The sequence below is a fragment of the Serinus canaria genome, chromosome 3, assembly GCF_022539315.1.
Source record: "Serinus canaria isolate serCan28SL12 chromosome 3, serCan2020, whole genome shotgun sequence".
Lineage (NCBI taxonomy): Eukaryota > Metazoa > Chordata > Aves > Passeriformes > Fringillidae > Serinus > Serinus canaria.
Window position 1 is genome coordinate 23,081,574 of NC_066316.1, and position 20,791 is coordinate 23,102,364.

The 20,791-nt window shown below is 43.5% G+C and overlaps 1 protein-coding gene across 3 annotated transcripts in view; it reads right to left on the minus strand.

Annotated features, from left to right (window-relative positions):
• HHAT (hedgehog acyltransferase) overlaps window positions 1-20,791 on the minus strand; it is a 183,027-nt gene that overhangs the window by 142,560 nt on the left and 19,676 nt on the right. The window contains exons 1-6 of one of the 3 annotated variants that reach the window (XM_050972689.1): window positions 7,398-7,534; window positions 6,951-7,074; window positions 5,506-5,573; window positions 4,169-4,282; window positions 3,373-3,567; window positions 1,893-2,105 (exon numbers count right to left, since the gene is read on the minus strand). In XM_050972689.1, the coding sequence (XP_050828646.1) occupies window positions 1,893-2,105; window positions 3,373-3,567; window positions 4,169-4,282; window positions 5,506-5,573; window positions 6,951-7,044 (684 nt within the window). In that variant the 5' untranslated portion in view covers window positions 7,045-7,074; window positions 7,398-7,534. Of the gene's footprint in view, window positions 1-1,892; window positions 2,106-3,372; window positions 3,568-4,168; window positions 4,317-5,505; window positions 5,574-6,950; window positions 7,075-7,397; window positions 7,535-20,791 lie in introns of those variants that run through there. The other 2 variants (XM_050972690.1, XM_050972691.1) reach the window with 2 other exon arrangements.

Sequence of the window (20,791 nt, forward strand, 5' to 3'; positions counted from 1 at the left end):
CTGGCCACCAAAAATGCACATACAAGAGAAGTAAGCAACTCATCTGCACAGGCCCTCCCTCAGTCCCAAGCACAGTAGTTAACATGCACACTCATTTGGAGGGCTCCTTTGTACCAGCTACATGACAATGTGAAAGCTTGGAGACTACCATTTTATCACAGGGATTTGCACAACAGCCCTTCAAACCCCCCACAGCAGTCTAGAACTGCTATGCCTTGCTTCAACGCAGAAATTCCACACAGCCAGTGACAAAGTGTCAGTGTCTCATTTTTGCCTGGCAGTGGATGCCAATTTCCAGAACTGCTATTACACTCTTTGGGTCATACAGCAGTTCACTGTCTGCAGCTCCAAAATTTCTGCTTTCCAGTGTGCTCAGCAAGACCCTCATCCCAGCTTCAGTTAAGGGGTTCTCAGAGTGGTCTCCTACAAGAGCATCAATAAAGATTCTCTTTGTATTGTGCATTTTGAATCAACTTCTGGGCACTGCATGCTTTGAAACCCTTTCCTGATCTCATCTGCCAAGGTAATACCCTCTGCTCAGATAAGAGCCCTGACAATACCCTTCAGCAAACACATTAGGGTTGTTCAGTTTGTTCCATCTTCTTCATGGCTTTAACTACAAATATCTGTACATATTTAAGGAGAACCTTCTGCAAATACAGACATATTATTCTCGATCTTTCTTTTTCTTCTTACACCAAGAATATGTGTGCTCTTTGCATGGTTTTTTGCTAAGCCATATCAGGTCAGCTAAATTTCAAAGCAAGGCTCCCCCAGGTTTTCCTATCAGCTATCCCCAAGCTGTTTTCAGCTTGGAGTCTCATAGGCCTTCTGAAGCCATCCTTGGAAAGAAAGTACAACAGTCCCTCTCCTGGTGTACAAGGATTTAGCTGGAATTTAATACAATTCAGAAGCTACAAAACAATACTTAGTAAAAAAATACTACCTCTATTTCTATGCAAGTCTGTGTGGACTTTTCCCACAATATCCAGCCCAAGACAACAACATACCACCTTGCATCTTCCAAAGCAAGTGAAAACAATTGAGCATAGGACTTTTCACTCAAGGATCCACTGGAATCTAGTTTCACTTTCATAAAACCCAGTATTTGCTTTGGTTTCAACAGAAAATTCCCAAGTATAAACAGAAGAAAGCAATCCCTAGGCTTCTATGCATAAACTGAAAAAGCAGTTTTATGGTTTGAAATGTTCACTAATCTACTTTGACACAATAAGTGTAATTATAGACATAACAGGTTGTGATACCACTTCTTACTCAAGAATGTAAGAAAATATGGAAAGCAATAAAGGATGAAAACATGGACCTTTCCCATCATGTAAAAAGCAGGCTTGAAAAGAAGCCTGCAAGGGACTAAGAAAAGCATTCAGTACAGTTTGTAGGTCTTGTATTTTAAACAAGCTGCTCAGTTGAAGCAAAGTGCTCCTAGTAAGTAATCAGCTGTTTTCACATCAATGTGAGGAGAAACTGGAGTTTTCAGGAATTCCCAATACAATCTATCAGCTTTCTGTGGCTCTGAAATCTGTTTCCGAGTCAAGAGCAAGCTTATGCTGAAAACATTAGCTTTATTTCACCTGATGAAGAAGAAAACAAAAAAACCAGTCCCAAAGCTGCATGCTAAAATATGAACACTCTCCAAATGTAACAAAGCATGTCACTGGCTCCCTGGTTGAAGGGATGAATCTGATGTCAGACAAGAGCATGCTGTGAAGTAGAAGAACTTGGGGAGACAGGCTTGTGTTAAAAGCTGATATAGATGACACTACAAAAGTTCTCGTGATTACTCAAAATTATAACATTCCTATAGTATTATTTCTTGATTTTATAATTATGTGGAAGACAGCTTTGGACAACCGAACAACCACCACTGTTACCTGTTTACTGAATTCATCAAAATTCACGAGGGGTCCATTGTGGAATGTAGGATAGTAAAACACATATGCCAGCATCCAGGGGAATGAGTGGGATGACTTCTGGGCAGGTGCATGCCAGCAGTACTCCAGGCAGAAGCTAGTGCAGAAGAGGCAGCGGACAGACACAGTGAAGAGCAGCAGATAATACTCATTCTCAGTGTCATACCACCTTCTCTGCAAAACAAAACAAAGCCAGATCATGATGGTGCAAGGCTGTTTTTTCTCTATGGCAAGACAGCAATGTCTACTCAGATCTCAGCTTTTGGGGTCAGCAGCAGCAGGAAGAAAGGGAAGCAAATAGCAGCAGGAATGAGTATCTAAAGTGAACAGCACTAAACACATGAACAACAAGCACTGGCTTTTGGTGGAGAAAGGTCCTCCAGAGCTACTGCAGCCAGCATAAAGAGACAACAGCTTGGTTTCAGAAACATGTCAGGCTGTGAAGTACCAGGACAGCAAGAGAGCTCTTCTTACAAAAATGAAACATTATCTACCTCAGATTTAGTCCAGTACTACAGTATCCAAACCAGCTGGCAACACAATTGATAGCTAAGGGACTACTAGAGCTGAAGCTAGATGTAAAGAAAATCAGTACTCCTGAGAAACTTCAGGCTGGAAAAAATGTGACTGAGCATTTATTGATTCGTTGACACTTGGTATTACACATGTTGCAAACAAAAAAACCAATCATTGGCAAAAAACTTGGAAACATCAGCAAATGTAGCTTGGCTGACTGACAATTTGTATTGCTCTCCTCAGCAGAGCAAATCACAAAATTGACCACACCACATAAAGAGATTCTACACACTCATTCCCCCTCTCCATGAACATCAGGGCAACAACCCTTATAACAAATGTCCTGTTTTTCCCATTGGTCCAATAAAATACAGGACACTTCCTCACAACTGGCCAACAGTTTTTCCATATCTGTACTACCCAGAAAAAGCCACTAGACAAACAGAAAAACTGAGCTTGCTTACAGCTCATTGATGCAAGTAACTCATTTGGTACAACTCACACTGCAGGAGAAAGTCTTCCTCCCTGCAGAAGTCACAGTCACCAATAAGTACAGGCACACTTAACTGAGTAACTCCTGGACACAAACCCAAAACCCAGCACCTTAAATTGGCATGATTAGAGCTCCAATGAAATGTGTTTAATAAAGCACTAGTGAAGCACTATCATAGTCCAGCTCTACTGAATACCACTTACACATTAAGGGACATACTTTTATTCCAATGCACTGGCCACCATGATAGAGCAATGTGACTAACTGGAGAAGCTCCAGCATGAGTCACTGCAGTGCTACTGCTTAGGATTCCTCAAACCAACCCCTGCTTATATTAACTGAAGGGACAGTATACTGCCATAGAGATAGATGCCATTATAGACAACCACCACCACAATTAATTTGATGCTAAATTAGTCCTTCTCACATTACCTTGGTTTCTTCCACAGCTGGTATGCGTAAAGTGGCCAGAAGGATGAGGGAGCACAACCATGTCAGGAGTGACAGCTGAAACTGAGCCACAGCAAAGGAAATAGCTGCATGTAACAAAATGACAGCAAAGCCCTTGATTCCCAGTAACAACCAGCAGGCAGCCATTCCATAAACCATCAAGCACCATGGTTTATACTGTCAGAAAAAGAAAAGTTAACAATCTTTAATTATTTCTAAAAAAAAAAGGCACTCAATACCTGTGCTGCCTACACAGGTTCTGCAGTACAGACAAATATGGTCAACAAGGTGAGGAACACAGGTGAAAAAACACAGGAACCCAACCATACCCCTAAAAGTGAAAGGGAGGGTGTTTCTGTAGTAGCATCATGTGAAAATCAGAGCCTCCCGAATTTGAAGGAGGGCATACCTTCTTTCTTTCCTTCCCCAGACTAGCAGGTGTGACACCACACAAATAATTTCTCACAATCATACAATCATTTAGCAATCATGCCAAAACCCAAGCAGCCATCACTTTACATACTTCCTTCATAAAGGAACAACTGCACCATTCTTATGTGTACAAGTCAAACAATGCTGTTAAATGGCTTACAACAAGGCAGAGGCTTTTAGAGGTTGGAGGCTGAAGTCTCCAAATATTAAGGCAACCAACCCCCACACACAATTGACACCACAGGATGAGATTTACTACTGTCAGTGGCCTCACTGCAAAGCTTCCCATGTCCACAGTAAACAAACCCATCAGAAACTCCCCACTGTGAAGAAAATCCCTACATACCTTCTCCACCAAGAGCCTGGACATCTGTGATACCAGCAGGTGACCAGCCAGAAGCCACAGTATACGTTCCCTTCCCCATTCAACCCAGTAGCTCCACTCAAAGTCCATGGGGTCCTGTGGCATGAAGGGAACTGGTCACTATGTGTACCTGGCCATAAGGGACAAAGGAATACCTCCGTAATATGACTGCTGTGTGGTACCCAGCAGAACTGCCACATCTCAGGAACACCATTTCAGCAATCCAGTTGGATCACTTACAGCAGTGAACTCTGCATCATTTTCACCTCCAATGGAGCAAAGTTCAAGAAAACAGAGCTTTACATGGTGTTGTGCCTCCTAAGCCTCACACTGGTGATGAAGCTGAGCAACTTCAGCTCTCCTGAGGGATTCAGAGAGCAACTCTGCTCTGCCTTGGAATACCAAGAACTGCAGTAGAAAGGTACTTTGCTGGAAGAAAAGTTTAACTCCCCATTTCAGCAAAGTCTAGTTGCAATGAGATGGAGTTAGGTCAGCTGGAGTTACCTGTGACAGGAGATTTTTATCTAAATTAGGTAAAAGGGATCAGCCAGTAGCCCCACGCCCAATACAGAGCCTTACTAAAAGTTCATCTCAACTGCCTTAAAGCCTTCTAAAAAGCTCCTATCAAAGCTCCATTACCAGCAGTGATGGCAGGCCTAAACACCAAAACACTTACAGACATGCGTTCCTGCTTTTGTGTAAGCAATCCTTAAGATTAGTTGCATTATTTGCTTTTGACCTCACAAACTTTTGAAGAAATGCAAGCAAGGGGGGGTAGGGATGTGGTTTTTTGTTTGGGGTAGAGGTTTTTTGTTTTGTTTGCCAGTTTTCTTATTGTTTTATTTTTGGGGTTTTTTAATACCAACTATGTATATTTAAGACCTTACACCTTAAAATCTGTTCTCCTCCTATAGCACAGGCTAACCAAGAGAAAAATATGTTAATTGACATTAAGCATTATCCAAATCACCCAGTAACAAGAAAACCAAGAAAAAGGGGGAGAAGGTTACAGGAAGTGTCAATGTTGATCAGAGTTTTAAGGCCAAACAGTAAAAGAGAGGGTTATCAAGATCCATAGCAAAGGATAAACACTTAAGCCAGGGATCAAGAAAAGGAACAGAACTTTGGTTATGATTCTTAGGTCCAGACACACCCAGCCAGTCTCTCTTCCCCACCAGAAACATCAGACTAAAATTACCTATAAATATCCAAATCTGCATGCTACTAATAACTTGTAAAGCTAAATCAGAAGCTTGGATGAGCAAAGGGCATGGAGGCATGATTATTCCCACAAAGCAAGACAATGTCACCCCTCCTACCTTTTTTAGCCCCCGGAAGAGAGTCCCTGGGTCCAGCCCAAACCTTCTGTCCATTGCAGCTTCATACTCTGCAGGGAAGAGCAAACCTTTGGTAAGGACACAGCAGCCAGAGCAGGAAGAGTCAGGGGTGGGTTCTTTGCTGCTCAAGGGCAACACCTTCCCACATGGTCTCCAGCAGTGAGGATACCCACATCCAGGGAAGAGCAAGTCACCACATCACTGCTCACTAGGTGGGGGGCCCAGCTGTGCCCCACAGTAATGGCAAAGCAGTTTCCCAGAACCAGTGATTGATTCCCCCTGGCAACAGGGACAGTAGCAGCACCCCACCTTTTAGCACACAAGACCTGCACTAATCCTCACTCACCATTTTTCAGAACTGCCTGGTGTCTCCCACCAGAGCAGAAGGGGGACACAGACCCAAGAGTGGCCAGTACAGCCAAAACAGGCAAGAGCTGCTCAGAGAAGCTGCTGCTAGAGCTTGGTGCCACCACATTTTGTCACTTCTGCAGATGACTTGCTGGGTGCAAGACCATGGGTGCACAGCTCTGTACCCAGTTACACAGAACTCCTTCCACTGCTCTACAAACACTTTTCTGGCTCTTCTGTTCTTCCCTTGAGTGCTTTCAAGAGCCAGGTAGAGTGATTAATGTAGAACCTTGTTGATTAAAGCCTAACAAGATGCAATGTATATTCCCTGCAAAGGCTCTCTAGTTTGCTATACTTTTATAATACAACTTTTATTTCCATTTAAATAGCAATGTGCTATAACACAGCTTCTTTTCATCAACAAATTGTAGTTAATTTGTTTCAAATCCCAGCATTGCTCTGCAATACACAGGTCCCCAGCTCCAAACCAAGCCACCACAGCAGCTACCAAGAGGTTACACAAGGCAGAGGTAGGTGTTTGAAAACAAGCTGACCCCAAAACTCTACAGACAACCCAACCATTGCTCTGAGCCCTGGACTCAGCACCAGAGCCCCAGAGCACCAGGCAGAGAACACCAACTTGCCCTAGGGCCTCTTTCAGATGCAGACCTTGGCAAGTACCACCAGAAGGCACAGCTGCTTCTGAACCACGCACAAGGGGCTGTTGGTGACTAGAAAGGGAAAACAAGACAATTCAAACCCAACTTTCCTGAATTTTCCCTGAATAGCTTCAGAGGTCTCCCTCATCTTTTCCCTGACAGCCACGTCCGAGTACAGCATTACCGAGGGTAGTCCGAGCACTCAAAGGCAAAAAAGCCCTGGGACAAAACACTCTGCTCAGGTGGCATTTGCTTACTGCTTCCTTGCATAGAGCAGGTTGATCGCTGGAAAGAACACAGGGGCTTCTCGCACAGGAACAAAGTAGAAACCGACCAGAGAAGAGAACTCACACCAAACAGCCTCGCCAGCCACGGGCGGGAAGCCGTGCCCGAGCAAGCACGCCCACGTCGCACACTTACTTCGGGACACTTGGTGCGCCTCGTAGAAAGCGTAGAGGTGGGAGCCCACGGTCAGGAGCCCGTAGAGGCACAGTTCCCAGGCCGGCAGCAGCATCGGCACGGAGCTGCTCCCACCGGCCGCCTCCTGAGGGGAAAGAGACGGGAGCGGTTTTCTGGCGAGGGCAGACGGGCACCGAGCAGCGGGACACTGGGCACGGCTCCGCGGCTCCAGGAGCAGCGCTCGCTGCCGGGCCCGGGCTAAGAGGCGGCCCCGCTCCGCTCCGCCCGCAGCTACCGGGAGGGCAGGCGAGCCATGCCCGGCAGCGCCGGCTGCAGAGGCCGCGGGTCCGAGGGCTCGGCACTGCCCACGGCCGGCGGGACCCTCGGGACAGAACAAGGACCGGATCCCGGCGGCTCCACCGACTCGGGACAGACGGGAAGGGAGGGGAGACGCCGCTGCCCCCTTACCTGAGGATGGCTGTGCCGCCGGGAGAGGAAGGAGTGGCAGCAGCGGGCTCGGGCGGGCTGACCGGAGGCTCCACACCCGCAGGCGAGTGAGCAGCCCCGCGTCCGGCCGCTCCCGCCACTCGAGCGACCCCGCGCCCGGCCGTGCCCGGGGCCCGCCCCGCGGAGGGACGGCAGGGGCGGGAGCGGGGCGGAGCTGCCGGCGCTGCGCGCCCGGGACCGAACGCTGGGCGGCGCTGCAGCCCGCTCACCCACGGGGGGTGCGCCGCTAGGCAGGTGGGGGTGTGCGCACACCCACAGGGTGTAAATACACTTATAGGGTGTGCGCACACCTACGGGGTGTAAATACACAGCTACGGGTGTAAGTACACTTATAGGGTGTGCACACACCTACAGGGTGTAAATACACTTATAGGGTGTGCATACACCAGTGGGGTGTAAATACACAGCCACGGGATGTAAATACACTTATAGGGTGTGCATACACCTACAGGGTATAAATACACAGCCACGGGATGTAAATACACTTATAGGGTGTGCATACACCCACGGGGTGTAAATACACAGGTATGGGGTGTAAATACACTTACAGAGTGTGCATACACCTACAGGGTATAAATACACACCCAGGGGGTGTAAATCCACTTATAGGGTGTGCATACACCCACGGGGTGTAGATACACAGCTACAGGATGTGCATACAACTACAGGACGTAAATACACAGCTACAGAGTGTAAATACACTTATGGGGTGCGCATATACCTACGGGGTGTAAATACACAGCTACAGAGTGTAAATATATTTATAGGGTGTGCATACATAGCCACAGCATGTGCATACACCTACAGGGTGTACATACACAGCCATAGGGTGTGCATATAGCTACAGGGTGTAAATACCCTTATAGGGTGTGCACGCAACTACAGGGTGTGCATACACCTACAGGCTGTGCATACACAGCCACGGGGCATGCACACGCCTACAGGGTGTAAATACACTTATAGGTCATGCATACGCCTACAGGGTGCACACATGCAGGGTTCACACACAACTACAGCCTGCACACACCACTACGGGGTGTCCATAACAGCCTTTCACAGCCTTCTCGCCAGAGTACAAGGCACATTTGTGCTGGAGCACTGTTTTTACCATTATCATGACACAATCTGATCAATCAGCAGGTCTGAACAGCACCACCAAAGCAAGAGCATGAGGTTAGAAATGCTGGTGGTGACAACTCCCTCCTGGATCAACCTGCATTTTAGCAAGGGCTTCCTCCTCCTGGCACTGCAGACATGACTAATGAACCTCACTGTTCCTGGAGTTAAAAGCGTTCTGACTTTCCAATCCCAAAGGTTTGAGCAATCTATGCTCATCTGATCTTGCACTGACTTTTAACCCTCTCTGTTGCTGAGATCAGTGGTGACATATTTTAATTTTAAATACTTCATATCCTATGAGACATTTTCTTGCTAGATCTTTAAGTTTCTCTTGCAAAATAATATTTCTGTTCCCCTGATCACATGCTGCACCCTCCAATTCCTTTTTCTGGGATCTTTGAAAGCCAGACTTCTATCTGATACTCCAGGTGAAGGCAAAGAATCACAAAATCATTAAGGCTGACAAAAACCTCCAAGATCATCAAGCCCAACCTTTGGGATGAATACCACCATGTCAATTAAACCGTAGTGCTAAGTGCCACAACCAGTCATTTCTTCAACACTTCTGGAAGGGTGGCTCCACCACCTCCCTGGGCAGCCAGTTCTAATGCTTAACTACCCTTTTCATGAAGAAATTCTTCCCAATGTCCAACCTGAACCTCCTCTTATGGAGCTTGAGGCTATGTCCTCTTGTCCTGTCAGGAGTTGCTTGGGAGAAGAGACTGACAGCTACCTGGCTGCTCCCTCCTTTCCGGCAGTTGAAGAGGGTGATACAGTTCCCCTGAGCATCATTCTTCCAGGCTGGACACCCCCAGCTCCCTCTGCTGCTCCTCACAGGACTCATTGTCCAGACTTTTCACAAGCTCCATTGCCCTTCTCTGAACATGCTCCAGTGCCTCAAGATCTTACTTGTCGTGAGGGGCTAAGAACTGGACACAGCACTCAAGGTGTGGCCTCACATTGCCCAGTACAGGACAATCACTGCCCTGGTCCTGCTGGCCACACTATTGCTGGTACAAGCCAGAATGCCCTCTTGACCACCTGGCCACACACTGGCTCATGTTCAGCTGGCTCCCAACCAGCACCCCTGGATCCTTTTCCACTGGGCCATTTTCCAGCCACTCTGCTCCAGTCAGTTATCAGTCTCATCAGTACAAGGAGTTGTCTTCCCTATCTTAACTAGACATGCATCTCCTAATATCTCCAATAATTGTATTTGTCCATCAGAGCCTAGGATAATTTTGAATGATTTGTGCCTTTTCCTCCATTTTTTTCTTTCTGCCTCTCTTTGCCAGAGTTAATGACTCACCTTCAGTTTATGGTGTCAATTGTGGTAGCCCCTAGATATATGAATTGCATTTTACTCTGTGGAACTGCTGTAAAATCTCAGGGCTAGGGATGTTCTCCTCTATGATGCCCAAATGCTATTCTCTGCTGACAGTGCTCCCCTAATCTATTATCCTCATTGGGTTAGTTAGTACCTTCCCCCACTCCCCACCAAAAAAAACCTGATAACAGACTGCATAACATCCCCAGACCAGCAGCCCTGAACTTGTAAAAACATTTCCAAAGCACTGCAGCTGAGTTACAGCCGCTAAGGGTCAGCAGAGTTTGTTTTTCCTGCAGTTTTGTGGTTTCTGGTCACCTGTCTGAAGCCGGCACAGACACCAGGCCCTCTAGATGGCTGCATAACACCAGCAGTCTGCCAGCTACAAAAGGGAATGGGTACAACAAGGCACAGATTTTACAGGTTACTCTGAAAAGGACATCTTTATCACTAGTTATGTGGTGACATTCAAAAGCCCTGTATGGACCAGGTGATAGTTATCCTTCCACAAGGTTCACTGCCCGGCCCAGGGAGCAGGAACACTGACAAACTTGACAGCAGCCCCAGCTGGAAGACTTCACTGTCTGGAATTCTACATTAGACAATTATTTTTTTCCCCACCCTTATTCATGCTTTCTAATATAATACAACATGACAAGTCTCAGTGAACGAGTTTGCAAGAGTAGCTGTGAACTGAGCTGCTGAAAATCACTAGCACAAATACTTGTGCATTGACACAGCCCTCACAGTTTTAGATGGCATGAATGAAAAGTAAGTTCTACTACTCCTATAGTCACTGCCAGACAGCAGTGGAATCTGGGGGCAAAAACTCCAGGAAAATGGCAGTAGAAAGTGCTATTTGTCATTTGAACAGCAATGAGGTAAGAGGTATTATGTGTCTCTTGCCCCGTGTCTCAGCAGCTACACAGGCCTGGCAGCCTCTTCAAAGCATATTCCATTTGAGAAGAAAGCAGTGTTACTCTGTGTGCACATGGCAGCTTTCTCTAAGGCCAAAATTAACAATCAGCCTTAGGCAGAATGATGATTTGTGATGGTAGAGATGTTTTCTTGGTACAAATTAGGAGCGTCTCTTCTGTTGGAAGGTTTGCACTGTGCTTACTCATTTCTAGAATGGATGATGAGTGTCCTCCCTCCTGCCTCCATGAACAGAGGGTCAGACATCTTGCAGATTGGGCATCAGTAGCAGAGAGTCTGTCCCTAGCAGATATTCATGTCCCCTTTTTTATCTTCTATCACTTCTGAAGCTGGCATAGCACCTGAGGTGTGTTTTGACTGTAAAGTTCAAATGCCATTTGGTTAAAATCTCCATTTCTTATGTGGCAGGTTGAAATGTGGTTATCAGGAACTTAAGAAAAAAAAAATCCAGAATGAAAAAGGACAGAGGTAACAGGAGGCCTTTTAAAGAGGCCCTTACTTCTGCCTTTCTATGCAAGGTGAGCTTTTACAAAACTCTTTATTACATAATTACAGAATGGGTGAGGTTTGAAGGCACCACAGTGGGTCATCTGGTCCAGCCTCCCTCTTCAAGCCAGATCATCCCAGAGCTCATTACACAGGATTGCATGCAGACAGTTCTTGAATGTCTCCAGTGAGGGAGACTCCATAACCTCTCTGGACAACCTGTTCTAATGCTTTGTCATCCAAACAATAAAGATATTCCTCCTCTTATACAAGTGGAACTTCCTGCATCAGTTTCTGCACACTGTCCTTGTCCTATTGCCTGTCACCACTGAGAAGTGCCTGGTCCATCATCTTAACACCCCAACTCCATACACTGATGAGGTCCCCTCTCAGTTGTCTCTTCCCAAGCCTAACATGCCCAGTTCCTTCAGCCCTACTTCATAAGCGATGCTCCTGTCCCTTAATGGTCTTTGTTCCTCTAGACCCACTTCAGTAGCTCCATGTCTCCCTTGTGCTGAGGCACCAAGCACAGGACACAGCACTCCAGAAGAGGACTCCAGGGCTGGGTAGAGCCTAGTTATTTCTAAGGCCTCATCATGGCCATGGATAAAAGGCAAGGTGGGGGTTGTAAAAGATAATTAAGTGGGAAAATGAGGCATTTTGCAGCTGGAAAAATAAAGGCAAATATCAGATTTTTAAGGAAACTGGTTTTTGCAATTGTTTTTGGTTTCACATTGGGTAAGAAATCAAAATGAGTATTTATTCACCCAGCAGTGGATTTCTCAAGGGGGCTAAAGCATAGGGCTTCTCACTGGTTTTATTTTTTAATGTAAAGTCCCAATGGGGAATACATGCCCTAGAGCTTTCTCTCCCAGGCTGAGATCTCACACATTGAATCAAGACTCTTGTTTCCATTCACCCTCTGCAAATCACACAGCAATGCCCCCTGCATGCAACATCTGAATGATAGGACACAATCAGCACCCACTGTGAGTCTGCAGGTGAGAAGTTCAGCAGCAGATAGAAGGCTAAGCTCTGTATGTTTTGGAGAAATCACCACTATGACAAGAAATCTCCACATAGCAAACAAGCAGTATTAAAACTGGAAGACTGAAATATATGAAAGTTATGGTATGTACAATGAGAGCTAAGTGTGTCTTCCAATAACCAAGTTAAATATGACTTTAATTTGGTTATTGGAAGACACACTTCCAATAAGAAGTGGTGATTAACATGAAAACTCTCTCTGGAGATCTCAAACCCAGAGTTATGGATTCTAGGGAGACAATGTGCAAGTTTATCCTTTTTGTCTTGTTTGGCTTGGCTTATTGAAAAATGGACATTACACTAAGCTGGCAGCATTACAGAGTCCCATCTTTAAAGGCTCCTCTCTCCTCTGACTCCCAGCACTGAAATGGGCTTGTTGTGAAGTGCCAGTCATTTTTTGACTCAACACCTTTAGCCGTATTTGTGTAGAGAGCCTTACAATTCACAGTTACTGTTTCTGTGCACTCTTAATGAGTCCCTTATAACTTTGAGAACTTGCTTCATGCTCTGAGGCTGGAAAAGGATCTTCACTCTTTTCACTGGGAATTCATAAAATTGCTTTTGGAAAAAGTGCAGTAAGTTATTACACTATTGTAACTAAGCAGCTCAGTGTTGGATTCATGCTGAACATCTCAGAGGCATCCTTCTCATCATCAATACACTACCTGCTTTTCTTAACTAAAGCCCTGACAACCACAGCTCCTGCTCAGAGCCTTTTAAGGGATTTCTTCACTGATAACAAAGTCTTTCCTTCCAGGAAATGACAGCTGTAAGAAAGGTTTGACATCCTTGTTCTCACCATGGATGCAGAGACCACTTATGTATGGGGTCCATACCTGGGGTGAAGTTTAACTGTGCTACCTTAATTGTGTCTGAATGATAGCTCAACACGTTTGAGTCTAAGTTTCTAAGTACTTAGCTATTAAACACAAAGGGGGTTGGGTTTTTTCTCACAATACCCCTTAGAACTTATCCAAAGTTATGTAAGAATTCAAGGGAGTTAACCATATGAGATGCAGTGAAAAGGACCAAAACTTGCCAAAATTATACTCACTGAAATTTTGAAATCACTGAACAAAGTCCATTGAAAAGACAGGAGAAGAAATAGAGAAATTGAAATACTTAAAAAAAAATCTGCACCAAAGTGAAAACAATGAAAAGACAGTGGGATGACATGAAGTGCAGGGAAACCAAACCTTGCCCAACCGATCATCATTGAATTCTCAAGGTTTCATTTCTTTTCACAAAATTAAGAATGGATTGGAATGAAATGAAGTGCAGGAAAATGGAATAAAAGTTTGTAAAATAATATACTTTTTGAAATTATTAGAAAATTGAAATCTCAGTATATCATTTCCTTTCATGAAATGAAAATGGTTGATTTTATGAAGGGGAATGAAATCTCAAGATTTTAATGCATATAAGTTTCAGCTCATTTCTTCATTCTATTGCATTTCAATAATTTTCATAAAGTTTTCTTCAGCTCCTTACTTCACTTCATTCTATTGCATTTCAATAATTTTCCTTTTCATAAGTAGTTTTATAGTTTAAAATTTCATTTCATTTCATTATATTTCCTTTCTTTCTCTTTTATTCCATGATTTCTCATTTTATTTCCTTTCATGAAGTGAAATCTCAATATTTCATGAAACAAAATGAAATCTGCTGATTACAATGAGTATCATTTCATTAAGTTTCAGTTTATTTCACTGCTCTTTACTTCATTCCATTCCATTTGTTTTTACTTCTTTTCAGAATTTTATTTTTTCTTCACCCTAACTGGTAATCAAGCTTGGGCCTGTCACTTATGTGCCCATCTGCTTGCACAAGCTTAATCTTAAAGGTCTGGGGGCAGCAATGTTGTGACTCTGCCATGATTCTGCTGGCATGTGTTTTCCAGCCCAAGTGTCCCTGGAGCTCTAGGCTCTTTTTCTCTCTCAACCTTACCTCTATGCCTGATGGCATCTTATTGCTGGGACTGTGGTCCACATCACCATGGGTGGTTCAGATTACAATGATGTAGGAGCAGCATGGCTGGGGTCCTGCCTGCATGGCCTTGGCATGCCATTGCCAGCCATAGTGTGCCTGGAGCTGCAAGCTCTTTTACTCTCTCAACCCTAACCCAAACGACAGCCTGGCACTGTAGCAGAGGTCCTCATCTCCATAGATGGCCCAGATTAAAAAGTGTGGAGACAGCAATGTTGGCACCCTGCAGCAGTACCCTTGCAATGCCTTTTGCAAGGGACAGTGTCCCTGGAGCTGTAGGCTCTGCAGGTCTCTGACCCCTAGCCCTAACAGCAGCTTGTCTCTGCTGTCAAGATTCCCATCACCAGGGCTGGACTGGATTCAGAAAGTGTACCGTGAGCAATCATGGTACCTGCCATTATGCCCTTGCAATAACTTTTCCAGCCTTAGTGGTATCTTTCCATCACCAGATAGTAGCTGTATTAGAAAATGATATGAAAAGTAAGTCAGCCTGAAAAAGGATGTAAATGAAAAAGAAAAGCAATGGTTCCTGTTTTGAGGGATAAGACTAATGTAGAACTCACAGAGGACACAGCAACAGTCTGTGGATCCAGACCTGGTACCCACAGAGACAAACTGCAAGGCTGGAAGTAGAATGAGCTACAGAGAAATGCTACAGCTAAGGGACAGCACCTGAGCTGTGGCACAAGGTAAGGAAGCTTGTTTAAAACATGGACTTATTCTTCAGAGGACTTCAGTCAAACTGGTACAATCACCTTTTAGTCTTACACCTGTCCTCATATAACTGTTAAAAGTCTATAACCACAGTACCACCAAAACTGGACATGAACTTCTCTGGAAACATTTTCTGCCCCTCAGCAACACTTTGGCAGGCAAGCAGGCAAAAAACATAACTATTCCCTGCTTCAAACTACACTTCTTCAGATTAATTTTTTCCCAGCTAAGATTTTTCTAGCTATCAGAGGGAAGATTTTTTTCCATGTATTCAGGTAGGAACATCATACAGCTCTAAGTTACAGTGCTTCATATATATAAATAGATCTACTAAGTATGGATCTGCTTTTCTTCCTCTGGACAGGCCTTAACTAAGAAGTTATTTCTTCACCTGACAGCCAAGAGGTACATTTCATCAAGAACTCTTATATGATGGGGTTGCAGGAATGATGAAGTTACTCTTGGAGAGAAAAAGTCCAGGTTCATAATGGTCCACACAAGCTTCATTTGGCCATGTCTACCTTCTAAGGGAGTTCATGTTTGAACTGGCATGGTACCAGAACAATTTGATTTGGAAAGTGTTAGACTTTGCTCAGTCCTGTATAAGAGGTAACTCTCATATATCCAAGCAGTCCATTCTCCTATGGATATCAACACACACTGCTCTCACAGGGAAACCAGAACTGTGTGTACGCAGCTACTAAGGAGAGGATTCCCATCCAGTTGCACCCCAACACACAGGCACTGTGCCCAAAATGTCTGGTCCTACTGCAAAAAAAAAAAAGAAGACAGCAAAAGTATGGTAGCTGCTAGGGACCCTTTAGTCTCCAGGCTGGAAAATAATTTGAATTAATAGAACTTGAAAGCATATTCAAGGTTTTTTCTAATTTTCTTGCTGTGTAGAACTGATTTGCTCAACTGAGACTTCTGTCTTTGAGGAAAGAGTCAATGCTACCAGCCCAGCTCTCCCAGGCAGCCTTACAATAGCAAAACACAGAGTGTGTTCATTAAGTAAGAACATAAAAATACCACCAGGTGAGCAAGCAGGTTGCAGTTTCAATAGTGTTTTCATCACAAACATTTTGAATTCTTTTAGTTATTATGAAAAGCTCTTTGACAGTGTAATTTTAAGTAAATTGTTCTGTACTAAGCTTTTTTATTTATTCTTTAAAATTTCCATCATTGGATATTAGTCTCTTCAAAGGAAGAGCAACTTGTCAGAAAAAAACCACCTTTTTCAGAATTTAATGAGAACATTTCTTCTTTCTTTTCTCTTAAAAGGCTTATAATGTGATGGGTGAAATATAAAGAATAATTAGCCCCATTGGAGAGTAAGTTCCCAAAAATATTTTCTTTTTACACAAACTGAACAGGAAGAGCAGGATTTGGTTTTAGTCTATCAACCAAGGAAATTATTAATTAACCCTAATGGCAAAGTCTTTATCCTGGTAGATGTCCCAACCTTAAAACACCCAGCCTGGCTTTCAGATACTCCAATCTCTTCTAAAAAATAGGTTATAAAATATCATTGTTATTTTACAGCCAAAATATTCAGGGCTCAAACCAGCTGTACAGCTGGAGTGGCAGGTTACTCCCTGGGATGTGAACTGTCACTTGATTACACTGTAAAAGGGTTTTTAGCACAATCAAATTCAGATGCTCCCTGGTGTAAACCTGCAAAGCACTGCAGATATGAATTAGCTAAGACTTTTGTCCTTTTAATCTCAGAACCCCTAAATTAGGTATAACACATCCAAGGGATCACACCAGACCAAGGATGAAAAAAAGACAAAGCTCAATAATTAAAAGGACAGACGAGAGCCTTCACAAGCTGTTTGTTTGTCTTAGGTTACAATGTGACCAAAAGTATGTGTTCTATCACCATCTTCATAAGCTGTTAAAAACAGGCGGGGCAGTGTTCTTTATCTCTTCCATGGACTCATCCCTGATGAGGGGATCCCCTCCAGGGAGATATCATCTGCTAAGGGGCCATCGAGTCTCACTGCATGACTCACAAAATTACATCATCCCATTGTGAAATGCTTGGCCATGGGAGAGAAACAAAGCATTCCTACCTGGATAGAATCTGAGGTTTGGAACACCACAAGCAGCTTTTCCTACCAAGTTCCCAGAGAACAAGAGCTACAGAACCACCACTGGACCTTCAGAGGAAGACAGACCCTTCTACAGGATCACCGCTTCAACGCAACCACATCTATAATTTTAACAGGACTGCAGCCACCATTTAATAGGATTGCTACCACCACCCTGACCAACAGGGTATCAGGTTGTATCTTGACTCTGTCAGTTTAAGCCAGTGTTTCTGTATTACTGCCTTTATCTTAATCTTCCTATTAAATTGTAGTTCTGACTTGGGATCTCCCACTGGTTTGCTTTCAAACTAGTACATTGTTTTACTATGTTTTCATTTTTCACAAAGAACAATTCCTTTAAAGTGCTGGGGGGGGAGATTTTTCTTGGCACAATTTGTGGAAATGTTTGGAGGTGTTTAGAAGGGACAGAGAAAATACCAAGGCTAAGATGGTCAAGCACCACTGGCACCACAAGCATAAGAGAAAGAAGATTAACTTGGTGTTAGCAAAAAATGGCGCCAGTAGGAACATTTACCCTCTATCAATAAACTGTTCTCGGATATAATATTGCTCCATTTGCCCTTGGTTTTTCTCTGAGAAATCTATCAAAAAGAATCCTTCCTGGCTCCCCTTTTTATAGCAGGAAGGGACACGAGGGTTGGAAAGCCAGCTGATCAGCTGTGCAAGGGAACTGATCTCCATATCAGAGCTCTCGGGTTATCTCAGCCTACAGCCATATTTGGCTGAAGTTTATGTCCATCTGCAAGGCCTCTGGGAAGCCATCCAATCTAACCAAGTGGGATTTCACATATGGTCTCCCACTGTTGCACATACTAAAGACTAATGTGACAGGAACAGCACAAAGGGACAGATACTTGTGACACCATCCAGTGCCCCCTCCCAGCCTTTGGGAGATGGCTAGGGAAACTACACAAGAATTTCTGAGTTGTCTTGTCATGATTCATAATCCAGGACTTGGTGCCAGACTTCCAGGCTTGACTGGCTCTCAGAGAAGCCTCAGTCATTCTTGGTACACGTTGAAGCAATCTATACGGAAATGCACTAAAATGCAGTAATTGATTTTTTTCAGGATGGGTATTAATGTGGAAAAATCTCTGAGTAGGGCATTGGTCCCTTGGGAAATCATATTCCACACATTATATTCCTGAGATAATCCCATTTCATTAGAAGATTTTGTGCCCTTTGCCTTAACACTGTGGAGGCTGGTGACAACAAGAGAAAAGATGACAGGTGTCATCACCACCACCCCAAAAATTGGACAAGAAACAACTTTCTACACCCAGTTCTAAATGACAGGGGGCTGGGAAACGGAGTTTCAAGATAGCTGCTCATTTCCTTCTGTGACTGGAAACTAATTGCTGCAACCACAGAATACAAAATGAAAGGGAAGCAAGACATAAAAATGCAGGCAGTAACAGTCTTGTAACAGCAAAATTAACAGAATTACATTATCTGTCTGCAAGACCGTGCTGAAAACTTGCAGTATTCCAAATCATACTCTTTTTTTATGATGGGTTGAGGCAGCATCTTGCTTTAGTTTTTTTATTGTCAGTGTAAAAAAAAATATTATTTGAACCAGACATATTACATGTGTGCACATTTTAGGGCAGCTCCGACTTAGCAGATGCCTTGTATTAATAATATACAGTTGTGACAGGAAATGTGGTTTAGGTTCCTGGAAAAACATAAAAGCTAATTCCATTACTCCATTTCATGGCGCTTTTCCTCAAATGCTAAACTGGTTTTGATTATATTGAAACCTTATAGTGAGGAAACTTTGTCAAGAGTATTATTGCTGCTTATCCTCCGTCTTACACATCTTCCCCTGCTGACCTACATTCTGGGCTACCTGTGAACAAGCCTAAAACATGCAGACAAAATTGTCCTACAAGACCTGGCAATATTGCAGAGTCCTTTTACCATTTCAATTATAATTTTTCCTTGGAGGTTCTGTGTTCTGCTTCCCATTCTCTTTTTATTCTGCCTGAATAAAAGCATTCAAGACTCTTTCACTTTAACAAAACATTTCAACAACAACCCCCCAAAACCTCTTATCCATAGTAACTAGACAAATCACAGTAATTGATCTCTAGAGGGAGTTTATTAAAAGACTAAGCACAAACACTTTCCAGAACACTGCTGTAATAAGCATGAACTCAAACAAATGCTCAGTTTACTATCTGCAGTTCGTCACTTCAAATATTTCAAGCAACTGACTTGAAAAGAGTTTTACTCTAGCAAAGGGAAGCATGTTCTGGTGGATTAAGAAATAATACTGAAATGAATTTTCTTCAGCTAGCTTTGTCTTCAGTGCCAGAAGATTTATACAGCTTATGGATCATTATATGTAAACAAAAGTTACACTAAGAACACATAACTTCCAATGCACCTAAATATATGTCTTTTTCACTAGTAAACCTCAATTAAACCCTGAATTCAAGAACATTAGTCTGATGATTAGCAAGCTATTTTATAGCCAAAGAAGGATAAAAATATTTAATTGATACCTGTCAGTAGAAAAGGATAACCAAACAACAACAAACAATAAAACAACCCATACCACACAGACAAACATCTACAGCTAATATTGTGTTTGGAGCAAAAGCAAATGTCTGGAGGTGAATTTCAAAATTAGAAAAAGCTGAGTTTAATAAGAACTTAAGTGAGCTGCCCACAATGGAAAGAAAGTGCTTTGAGGTTTCACAGGGCTCAACCCCTCCCCTGCAGAAAGCTCTCCATCAGGGTATCAAATGACAGTACACTTAACCAATGAAAAAACAAATCACTGAGCTTTCATTTTTCCATCAGGATCCAACAACACAACACTGAACATTGGTGTGTAACTCCCACCCCCCACCAGAGCTATCACATCCATGTCTGGATTTGTCCTTACCCCTCCCCAGCATTACAGTATTTTTCACAGCACAGCTGATTCCTGTCAGTCTAAGTGTTTGTTTTGGTTGGTGGGATCTTGAAAAGCTCCAGTAACGCAGCCTTGGGTTTGACCCACACTGTAGATTGCATGTTCAGTGAACCAATGGATGAGATGATACCCTCAACAATAGGGCCACAATAGTTGGGTTATGTTTGGCAATATCATGGGAATCACACCAGGAATTATGTTTACACACATTTTGATCCAGGCAGATTATGAAAGGCCACAAATAGATTCCCATTTCGAGTGGGTTGAGAAAACATGGAATGAAAAAATCTGGTTTTAATTCTGGAATGTTTTCTTTCTTGTTACTTTTACTACACATTTTTACTGGTCTGTAACAAACAACAATTGATCTGAGATTAGCTGAGTTGGTTGGAGCACAGTGCTACCAGTGCCAAGGTCATGGTTTGGTCCATGTATGGACCATTCACTAAAGAGTTGAACTCAATGATTCTTCTGGGCCCCTTCCAACTCAGACTACTCTGTGATTCTGTAACTGTTTTCAGAAGTTTTTTCTCTGCAAACTGCACCTCTTATCCAGCTGCTAGCACCTGAAGGAGCAGAAAGAGATTTCATAAAAAAACAAGAATCATGCTTTCTGCTATCAAGAGATTTTTAGTCTAGAAAGGGGATGTCAATAGATGAGGAGTACAATTTAATCTTGCTCAATGTGAGGAATAGAGACTGA